Here is an 11870-nt window from a genome sequence, read left to right as displayed (position 1 = left end):
GTGGGTTTCACTGATTTAGTTTCACTGAGTTATTGTTTAGTTCAAGTCACAATAATCTTCCAGGTGGACCTGGGCAGTCCCAGGTTCAGCCCTTGCTGATTGCCTCATAGGTTGGTGTTCGCATATGCACAATAGTTCCTTTTAAAAGACGACTTGAAACAATCACCTTCCAAACAACGGCTAAAATTTTAGATTTTGCAGATTCAAATTTCAGAAAATTCTTAGTATTGAGGTTAATTCTTTTGTCAGTCTGCTTTTAGAAGAATTTAGCATTTTGAATTAAAATGTAGCAATGCATTTTATTTGTATTGGTATAATTGAAACATGCTCATAAAATAAGCAGTTTCTATATAAACTCTGATGAACCTGTTGTTTTAATCCATGTACGTATATATATTTTGTGTTTGCAGAACCAAAACGTCCTCTTGTTTGACACAATGGATGAACAGTCACAAGGCATGCAGGGGCCTCCTGTTCCACAGTTTCAGCCACAGGTATGTTATTTTTATAATCACATAGGAGCAACAGGCATTAAAATAACATGCAGAGGACAAAAGAAAAAAAAGATTATTCAACTTCAACTTCAAATACTTTTTATCCATTATACAACGATGTTGCAAGACAGAGGGCTTTTTGTATATCACAAATGCTTTAGCATGGTATTCAGTGCAATAGTTCATTAAGATAATTGAGATAATCATGTGCAGTAGCGTAACTGACTTCATCACCACTGATGATTAAAGTGAATGTTATAAGATCAGATGTCTTTGGCTATTTCTATCCAAAGACATTTATGGAAAAAGCAGCCATAAAGAAATGTAATGTCATCTTGGTTATCTAGAAATTCAATGAATATCAATCCTGTGTTTCACAAGGAAAAAAACCTTTCGTTTCTGCCCCCTACGGCTTCACCCACTGGGAAAGGTCGGAGTGGCAGTGGGAGGCAAAAATGAAAGTAATTGTTTTCCTGTGAGACACTGAGCTGTTAAACACTATACATTTTGAAATTATGTCAGAGTTACCACATTTATTTCAGATTGCTCCTTTTAACCTTCTCTTCTTACACCTCCTGCTGCTGGTCCTGTGAGGGTTAATGTCTTTACTTATAGAAAACAGACAAAGAGAAATTCCCACTTATAGAAGCCCTGTGACAGGGAGGATGTGAGAGAGATTTAATTATCTTTGTGTTTGGGGTGATGGTGTGAAATAAAGAAAACATTATCAGAGAACAAATAATATTTAGATATTGCTCATAAACTTTCTTGTAAACACGTTATGTTGCTTTAATTTTATTTAAAAAGCTGGAGGGGAAAAAAATTCTACTCGAGCCATGATCCTTCACAAACTTATCCAAGGACATCTATCTGTTTTATCTGCTGTGAAGAATCCTACTGAAGTCATTATAATTTGCCACAGTAAAATTACACACTTGAATTCTTCTTCAGGGTTGGAACCTTAATTTTTTTGCTTCGCAGTTTTAACTTGAATAAAAAAGTGGATGTGGCAATACATGGTTAGTCTAAAGTTGCTGGTGATCATGCATATATGTTAGTACTGATCTTTATTTTTGTGACCAGTATTTAACAGACCTTGTGTTTCCCTGCCTGCAGTGGATTAGCTATTAAGTATACATATGCAGGAATGTTTGGTTTTTCAATCCTAGAGAACAAAACATTTATGCATTTAAGATGTAATTGCATATATTTAATTTTAACAAGTATTTTTGATGCAACAAATGTGACAGCTTATGTTAATTTATCTTAAGGATATATTTGATGAGACAATTTATGATGCTGCTAGAAACTTTATAATGTGAATCTCATAAAAGCTCACCATATTTATTATAGACTTTTCTTCTCCTTGTCTGAACAGAAGGCACAATCATAGTTGTCAGCTTGAGTAGGGTTTATGCCTGTCTCCAAAAACCTTCCCCCCCCCATCATTGGCAGCCTGTTTGTTTGTTTTTAAACTATCTTACATCAGTCTTGAGAGTATCATTAATTATAATGTTAAACAAGACCAGGCCTAACAGGGTTCTTGCAGTACCCTAGTAGACATCTCCAACAGAAGAAACCCACATGTATTCTCATCCTTGGTTAACCTTCAGCCATTTTTAAGCATACTTGCTGTTACTCAATTGCAAGGCAGACAGGCAGTTGTTCTTTCTTTTTTCTTTAGCTTAGGAAGGTCATGGGCATAGTTCTGATGGTTTTGCATTTTGAGGAATGAGGTGCATATTACTTTGTTAGCCAAATATATAAATAGATTAGTATGCCACAGAATTTTTTTGATAGTGTCACTTAGTGACATTTTCACCTTGTTGACCCCTTTTTCCCCTGTGAGCTGGATATGCATAGTAAATCTGATAGCTTCAGCTTGTTAAAGCTGTGCAATTGTGAAAAAAATTAACGATGAAAACAAACTGCAAGACATTTTCAGTTAAAATACGAATGATGTATTCAAAATTAGTTATGGTCCCCTATCTCAACTTAAGATAGAGGTAATGATTAATGCCTTGGTAATTTAGGAGGAGAAACATTAGGAGAAAGTAATACAGCAGATGAAGGAGAAGATGCGAAATATTGATTTGGGAATAATTACATCTCAAAGCTGGAAAACCTGTTAAACTTAATTCTCTGGGTTATTAAACTGTATATATGCATGTACAAATTGAAAACAAATTAAATTAAATGGAAAAATCAAATTAAATTAAATACAAATTAAATTACTCTGGAACTTCACAGTTTTTTTTGATGAAAAGGGGGAATGAGTATAATTAGCTAAACAGTTTAATGACTCAGTACAAATTAATTTGGAAATACCATTGTATGTTCAGGTTAAATCACTAGAAGTTTCAACATAACATAAAGAAACTAACATTTTTGAAAATAACTCTGTATTTCTTGGGGAAGCTTGACTAAATTCTGCAATGGGGATTCAGTTTGTGGGAGAGAGTTCTATACCAGTATTTAATAACTTTCCGAAGTCCGGTAATTCTTTCATATCACTTCTAATGTTGCAAAGCCCCTACCCCTATCCTGTGAGCTGAAACAGAGACAGGCAACATGGCCTGGTAGTGGCAGCACACTGCCTCCTGACCCGCTCTGCCGTTACCCCCAATATCTTCGCAGAACCCCTGATGATGTTTTGCAGAACCCCAGGGTTCCACAGGACACAATTTGAAAATGAACACTACAAAACAATCATACACATTTTGTAGAGTAGTTGGATGATAAGGGACTAATGTTTAATTTCTTGCTATGCCTGAGGCTTCCCTTTTGTAAATTACCCAAGGTTGAGATCCTGAAAGGTATTTAGGCGCTAGACTTCTATTGAAATTGATGCAAGTGTAGTTGTTAAATACCTTTTGAGTATCTTTAGTTTCTTATCTATGATATAGATGAGATAAGGTGTTTTTATTACCTCACAGATATGTTTAAAGACAAATGCAATAATTGGAGGTCTGGGGTCATATAAGAACTTAAGATAGATAGTGAAATAGCATTCCAGTACATTAGACGTAAGATTCTGCGTCACTTCAGATGTGTGTAAAAAGGAGGGTTTTGTTGAATTAAACATGAGAACACTATATCAGGTGATTGGCTTTAAAATTCAATTGCTAGTGTGTTCCCCTTCATTTTTATATGGTCAGTTGGCAGTAGGCTTCTGTATTGTAAAGGCATAAATATAGTTTAGAAAATCTTGGGCAGGGAAAAGAGAGAAATTTGAATTTTGGCCATCTGACAGAAGTGGGATAAAAATTTGATCTTGATACCAGCTGTGGTAAACTAAGAATGGTAGTTAAATATTGATCATTTTAGCAGAAATGGTCAACTGAGTAATTTATAGAGATACATTTAAATGTCAGCACTTGACAGTGAGATGAATTAAAATAATTCCTCCTTTTGGGTTATTTCAATGTATACTACAGCCCATTTGCAACTGAAGAATTATGGGATATGGATGCCTAAAATGTTGTAGAGTATCTGGATGAAAGGTCTTAAATACCTGCATTTTAGTGGATTATGATTGTCCTAAAAGTAAAAAAGAACAAAGCGTGGAGTCAGCCTGCCTGTTATTGTAATGTTCAAGAAGCAAGATTTCATTGGATTATATCTTTTATTGGACCAATGATATAGTTGAGAGACATGTGACCAGCTTTCAGGCACAAGATATCTTTCCTCAGGGAGTGTTGGCTCTGTTATGATATATAGTTTTCAAATCTGAATTGTGGCTTAGTTTAAAAAGGTATGGTAGACTTGCTTCAGAATGAAATATCTTCATTGCTATTAGTCCCATTAACTCAAGAATTCCGTGATGCACCATGCTGTGCTAGTAGGGCTCTTTTTCCTTATGTCCTACTGAGATTTCTGTTGGCCGGGTGGGGGGGGGCGGGCATGACTCCTTAATTGTCTCTATAGTTCCATAGGAATTCTATGCATAGACTTTAGGTAACATATTCCATATTGCGGGGGTGGGCAAAATGCGGCCCGTGGGCTGGATGTGGCCTGCCAGGCTATTCTATCCAGCCCGTGGGGCCCCTAAAAAAATTTAGAAAACTAATATTTATCTGCCCCTGGCTGCCTGTCATGCGGCCCTTAATGACTTGCCAAAACTCAGTGAGTGGCCCTCTGCTTGAAATAATTGCCCACCCCTGCCATAATGTGTAAGCGACTGTTGGATTCTCACTGATTCTGAGTCAGTGGCTTAATATAATTGAAAGTAAATGGAGTTTAGGTATTTTTGAAGATTGTTTATCCTACGAGGAAATGGGAGACAATGGAGGCCATAAGTAGGCTGTCTTTGAAAATGCTCTGAATTAGGATGTCTCCTGTCCTGTAAGTCTTCTACAACAGTGGTTCTCAATCTTTTTTTGTACCAGGACCCATTTGTAAACATTGATAACCAGTCCCAACCCAGTGCCCCTCACTCCCACCTGCTGCCCTCCCCCAATATGTGGGGTAGGGAGTGGCTGTCTGAGATGGGAGGTGTGTGTGTGTGCAGGGCATGGAGGGGCCCCAAGCAGCTCCTTGCAGACTGGAACTCTGCCAGCATTCAAGGGAAGACACAGTTTCCCAAGTGTTTCCTCCTGAAATGGAGAATCCATTTTAAATATTTGTTTGTGACCCTTTAATATATTCGTGTGATCCACTTTTGGGTCATGACCCATGGTTTGAGAAACTGCTCTATAACACTGCTCATATTGGATGCTGTGGCCTTGGCCAAAGGTCCCCCAGGAGATTTGTAATGGTGATTGCCTTGTGTAGCTGTGGTCTCCTTGGAACCTTCTCTAGGGTCTGTATATGCTGGCCTTTGATAGAAACCATTCCTACTAAATGCTAATTTGGCATTTGGCAAAAGATTGTATTGCGAATGTCTTGTTTATTAGCAAGCATTTTTCCTGGTGAAATTACTAGTGCATTACAGTACTTCTTTTTTAACTACTCATGCTTTGATGCTAAGCTACTAAAAAATATTGTACTTCTCTCTTTCCTTTTTTCAAACCCAAGATTGTCTGATTATAGTACAAAAGTGAAACAGCCCTATAGATAGAAGTGCATCAGAGAGCAAGAAAGAACAATATTCTATGACCGTTTTAATAGATAGGTTGTCCAGGATCTTCAAAATCTAACATTTGGAAAGTCGTATTTTAAAATTCATTGTATAGACAACAGTTATGTAGAAACTGTAATATTAAAGATGAGTGGGAGTGCTCACTGGTTTACTTGGTGGATAAAATGTAATGTTATCATTAGTGAAGGGTATATAATATGTTCTCTTATGGTCTGGGACCAAAGAAAGCCTTTATCTTGCATAAGCTTATTTCTGTACAAATTGCGTTGTGGCTAGGAAAGACCCAGTGGTGGTTGGAGATGTGCAGCTATGTTGCTTCTCATGTCAGCTCACCACATCTAAATTGTATGACAGGACAAGGGAGCAGATGAGACAAGCTGTCACTCAGCCACACTGCCCTTTGAAGAAAGGCCATGGGGGGGAAAAGGTGCCGCAAATGGGCTGTGAAGTTTACATATACTGCCCACTGTTAAACAGATTACCTCTAATGAAGTGTCTAATGCTCAGGCCATATCAGCCTAATCCTTGGTGGCAGTTCATCCCTCAACTGCCAAAAAACACCGCCCTCTGGCCCTCTCTCGCCACTCTGGCCGCCAAGCACAGGGAGGTGCCCGGTCTTAATAAAGCAAGACAGTGTGTGATCTGACATGCAAATGTAGGTCATTGCATATGTAAATGTGTGATTACAAACCTGCATGCCAAAACACATTAGTGAGACTTTGCTCTCAGCATGCGGTTGTCACACTGCCTTAGTAGTTCACGCTAATATTTGTCAAGTTACTGTGAAGACAGAGGCCGCAAGTCCCAATTCAAATTTGAAGCACATGGTACTTCTAAAATATAGCTTATTTAATGAAGCTGTATTTTATAGTGCTATATAATGAAAGCCAGTTTTACAAATTTATAGATCGCTTCGTTATGCTGTGCCTCAACGCTTGGCAGTTATCAAACCAGACATTGTATTTTAGTGTATAGTTTTACATTGGTATGTGCCATTTCTATCAAAATAAGTGAAGTATATACATAAATACTTATTCTGCATTAACAGACCTCAACAGAATTGAATATATGAAATTTTGTAAAATTACTGGTGTCTGCTTTTAGAATGTTTAGTTATAAATGTGGTCAAAGGTCTGTTGCATATCTTTTGAAAGTGAAAACAAGGAATGATACAGTACGACTTTACTGAGGGGTTCTGTTATGAAGCTGCTATAAGTCAGCTTCCTGATACATTTATAATTATTCTAATATATCTTAATACCTGTAATATATCAAATAAATGACTTCCAAAGAACAGCACCATGGAACTTGCCTTTGCAGAATTTTGTGACTAGTTCAGATAACGTTGGTTTGGGTATGGGCAATAAAGTAAATACCAAAATATTTTAATAATTTTAAATCCTGATTCTGCAAATTCATAAGCATTTCAGAGGTCTTATTGACTTCAGTGGAGTGTTTGAAGTCAAACATGCATGTAAATATTCATAAAATTGGTCACGGTTAAGATGCTGGTGTATGGTTGCTATGTGGACTCTATTTAAAATATACAGTTTATATGGTGCAAAGCACATTTACATTTTTTTATTACAGAAAGCTTTACGACCTGACATGGGCTACAATACACTAGCCAACTACCGAATAGAAAAGAAGATTGGCCGAGGACAGTTTAGTGAAGTTTATAGAGCAACTTGGCTCCTGGATGGGGTACCAGTCGCACTGAAAAAGGTGCAGGTAAGGATGTTTGTAAAAGCTCCAGCTAAATTTACACATGGCTTAGAAACGTGGAAAAAAGATTTACCTGAACTGATAAAGGAGAACTCCTCTTTGAATACTGAATTTTTTAAAAGCGGTTTTAACACTGGAGACTAAGGCATTTGTTGTTCCTTTTCAGTCTATCATGTGAGCTTTTTCATGTAATGTTTTTTAAATTAGGTTGCTGAGATCTTTGTAAAATTGCTTCTAGAGGGGTGCTGAAAATCATTGCTGCTGATATATGTGAAGTGTCAATGTGGTGTAAGAATGTATATAAGATTCATGTGACATACGAAATTATATCACAACTCTAGTAATCGTGCATTCTATACTAATAACATGAAAAATTAAAGTGAGACTTATTCTCTTGTTTAGTTCTCAAAGCATGTGTCTACATGTGTATTAAGGTGCTTTTTATAACACGCATTAAATTTAGTACTTCAATGTGAGCTACTGAAGAGATGCACATTAGGCTGCATTAATGCACAGTAACAAATGTACATGGTTTTTAAGTGATGCTTAATGCATGGTAGTGTATTTTACTGTACATTAGCGTAATAGCACTTTTTTTACTTGACGCTTCAATGCACAGTAAAATAGGCTACTGTTTCCATAACAGGAGAATGTAGGAGAATGGCCACCCCTCCTGCTAATCAGCTAATTGGCAGGATGGGGGCAGGGCATTCTCCCAGGGCTGGACTCCACCTTGGACTCCGTGGCAGCTTCTGCCAACTGTCAATTGACAAGCTGTCAATGAATGGTCTCCCCAAGGGGTGGAAGTGGTCCAAGGAGCATCTCGTTAGGGCCCCCTGGCTGGTAAGCACCCCTGTGTAGCTCTTTAGCCAGGGGTGTGGAACTTACATATGGACCAACTCCCAGGCTATTTTTCTTTTGCTAAGAATGGCAGAGACAGTAAAAATAAATGCCTGTCCATGGCCAAAGTCACTGGTATCATTTTTGAGGCAATAAATGTATTTTGTTTGTATAAGAGCATATATGTTTAAAAAAAAAAAAAAGTACGTATATAATCAAGAATTGTTAGCGTTGGAATAAGTTATTTGGTTTATTTTACATGTTGGCACATATTAGCTGTGTTATTAATCTGTTCCCAAATTTTTGTATGTAATTGAAAGCTCGTTAATAGCCAGTTACAAGCAGTGAGGTTAGGGGGAAGATGAATGCCATGGTGATTCTATATAAGATGCAAGTGGTAGCACAGAGCACTTTGCTTATGACATAAGTTGGACATTAGACTGGATTCCAAGAGTGTTTTTAAATCGATATGACACTAAATGGAACAGTGTTTAATGCAAGAGGTATATATTCTCTTAAGTTCAAAGTATAATAGGTGATTCACTTGCAAACTTTTTTTTTTTGTATGTTCAAATACAAGGTTCATTAATTATAAAACTATTGGGGAAAAATGATTAAATACATGGAATTAATTGAATTGTGTGAAACTTGGATTTAACTGGACTATATGAAATGGGGTGTTTGTGTTTGGGGAGCCAGGAAATTTGGGAGCATGGCCAGCAGGGGTGGGAATTGTTGCAAAATAATAGTTTTCATTGGACTTGGCCACTGTCAGTAGATGGATGAGCAAGGGCTGCTACTTACTGCTTCTATGGCTGCCCCTTTACCCCAGGCTGGAAACAACAGTAAAGGGTAAGTTTGACACAGCTAGTATAGATGGTTGAATTCCAGGGAACTGATTAGACTATTGAAGCAGGTTAGGAAAAAAGGCAAAGGCCATTAAAACTAAATACAAAATATTTGGAGATGGAGCATCTGAAGGAATTCAGGTAAGAATCAGCTGTGAAGGACTATTATAAAATATGGTTTGTTCTTTATTATGTTAAGCTGAATGGTTATTTTGTACCAATGCCTGTCATTGGATTTGTGAAACTTTATTCTTTTAAAGAAAAGTATAACACTTCAAATAGAAGGTTCTAGCTTTTCTTCTAAACTGAACAAAGACAAAACATTGGCCAATTGATCTGCTTTTATTTTGTCCTAAAGTCTTTGATATATTTTCCAAGCTGGGCATGTCTGAATTAACTTTCTGTTGTATGTTTGGTTATGAAATATCTTTTCTTTTTTATTACACCTCAGAGTAGTGTACTTGCTACCAAAGTATGAAAATTTCAGTTTGGATGCAAATATTATGTAGGGGGACCATAAATAGATTATGTAGGGATCCCATGTTATGTATGTGAGCCCAGCACCGCTCCCAGCCCCAGCTCGTAGCGGCAGCCCACCCTTGCCCTGCCCACAGATCCAGGGGGCATGTGACCCTCTGGGGTGTGTTAGTGGTGGCAGCTACTCCCCCCTTCCTGTACCCCCAAACGAATTGCTCACAGCTCTGTCTCCTGCCTCACCCTGGCTGGTCAGTATCTGCCCTTGTTTCTGCCCCAGCCCCACTTCCTCACCTCCGCAGGGGCCTTGATCTGCACTCCCCCCACTCTTCTTTCCTTCCCCGCCCCATTTCCCCCCCCCACAGAATTACCAGCTGGATGCTGCTCTCTAAGCTGCCAAGATGTATATCGGCAATTGGATCGGTATCGGCCAGTATGGCTCGTTAATAATCGGCCATTGGTGTGGCCCAAAGAATCTTTATTGGTGCACCCCTACTCTCAAGAACATCCACCCATGTCGAAGAAGCCAAAGCCTTCAGATCAACACCATTGTCTTAGCCACGAATTCACTTCTAGGACATGGTGGTTTATACCTGGAGCCTTGCATTCTACAGGAAGAATTGATGAGAACACTAGTCTGCATTTGTGTGTACAAGTATTCCATCCCAAGAGCAAGTCTTCACATTTGTCCATGTTGAATTTCATCTGAGGGATTTTTTTGGACCATTTCTCCAGTTTTTCCAGGTCTTTCTGTATCCTAGACTTGACACCCAGAGTGTCTGCAACTCCACCCAACTTAGTGTCACCCAAACATTTGCTAATTTGTACTCAATCCCATTATTCAAATCATTACTAAAGATGTTGAATACCAGATCTAGGACAGACCACTGGGGAACTTGACTTGGTACCTTGTCCCATCCAGAGATTGAGCCATTGATGACTACTTGTTGACCATGGTGACCCAATCAGCTTTGTATCCTTGTTACAGTATATTCATCTAGCCTGTATTTCCTTAGCTTGTTAATGATAATGTTGCGGGAGACCAGTGTTGAGTGTTGATCAAAATTTTTAAGCATTATATTCATTATTCCTACACTTAAAGTTCATGAGAAACCCAAACCCAGATATGGCTGTCAATTAAATCATGTTCAAAATGGTGAGCATTTTCATTTGTATAAGAAAAATCATCATATTCAACTTATCAACAGTCTTTCAATAAGACCTTGCCAGCAGTATTTGCATTAACAGTGCAGAGCAGGGGTTCCCAACCTTTTTATATTGCTGACTGGCAAACTCACTCAAAGAATACTCAAAGAATTCTGTCTCAAACAACCTAATTCACACATCAATTTGCATATTTAAAACACATTAGCATGCTTAGAATTAAATTTGCATGCTTAACTTTTTGCACTGGGGGGAGGTTGCAGGAGCAGCCAAGTCTGCCTGGTAAATCTGTTGTGAGGGAAGGGGTGTGGGGTGGTAGATTGAGGCCCTGGTGATGGGGTGGGATACTGAGGCAGGGGCAGTGGGCTAAGCTGTGCAGGGGTGGAGGGCAGCTCCCTACAAGTTCTAAACTCCCCTTTCAGCAGCTGCACGCTGGGCTTGCACCCCAGCTGGGGCAGCTCCTTCCCCCAGGCAGTCCTGGCACTGTTCCCCCTGTGCAAAGAGGCTCTTGGGCTGTCTCGCACAGCCTTACAGGGACTTGCTACTGGGCCCTGGCACAAAGCAGGGAGGTGGCACTGCCAAGCTGTTTGCCCCAGCCCCAACTCACCCTGCTTCACACAGATCAAGGGGTGGGTTCCCCCACATGTCCTCTTGGGGTGCACACAGTGGTAGCAGCTGACAGTGCCTCCCAGATGAGCTGCGGCTCCAGGGAAAAGCCAGGTGCTGCCCTGACCCCAGCCTGCCCCACCCCACACAGATCCAGGGGCACGCATCTCCCCCCTCCATGCCCTCCTGGGATGTGCAAAGCTGCAGGAGATGCCTGCACCTTCCAGACAAACTACGGTTGTCCTGCACCTGCCCCAGCCTCAGCGGTCCCACTCCCTCACTGCAGCAGTTGATGGGAGTGGGGCTAACACCATGGCCTGGCAGCCAACCCTTCACGACCTGGTACCGGACTGCAGTCCGGTGGTTGGGAACCCCTGATGCAGAGCATCATAACATCTGGTGGTCTTACAGTGCTTGGAGAATGTCTGTGTAGATAACCATATAGCCCCAGCAATATGACTGTTCAGTCTCCTCTTGAAGATTGAAGATTCCTAGAGTGGGCAATTGCACCACCTCTGGAGGGAGCTTATTCCATAGTCTGGACACCCTGACTATGAAGAAGTTTTTCCTAATGTTGAGCCTGAAATGGTCTTCCAGGAGTTTGTGGCCATTACTTCTGGTTTTCCCCAAGGGTAAACT

At 39.6% G+C, this 11870-nt stretch overlaps 1 protein-coding gene across 4 annotated transcripts in view; it reads left to right on the top strand.

Moving 5' to 3' along the window:
• The first annotated feature begins 409 nt into the window (after positions 1–409).
• Positions 410–11870, top strand: part of NEK7 (NIMA related kinase 7) — a 95036-nt gene continuing 83575 nt past the window's right edge. For all 4 annotated transcript variants that reach the window (XM_019530690.1, XM_019530688.1, XM_019530689.1 and 1 more), the window contains exons 1-2: positions 410–494; positions 7165–7305. In XM_019530690.1, coding sequence (XP_019386235.1) covers positions 438–494; positions 7165–7305 — 198 coding nt within the window. In that variant the 5' untranslated portion in view covers positions 410–437. The remainder of the gene's footprint in view (positions 495–7164; positions 7306–11870) is intronic.

This window comes from Crocodylus porosus, unplaced genomic scaffold, assembly GCF_001723895.1.
Source record: "Crocodylus porosus isolate Cpor-Errol unplaced genomic scaffold, CroPor_comp1, whole genome shotgun sequence".
Classification (NCBI taxonomy): Eukaryota; Metazoa; Chordata; order Crocodylia; family Crocodylidae; genus Crocodylus; species Crocodylus porosus.
This window is presented reverse-complemented; position numbering and strand designations above follow the sequence as displayed.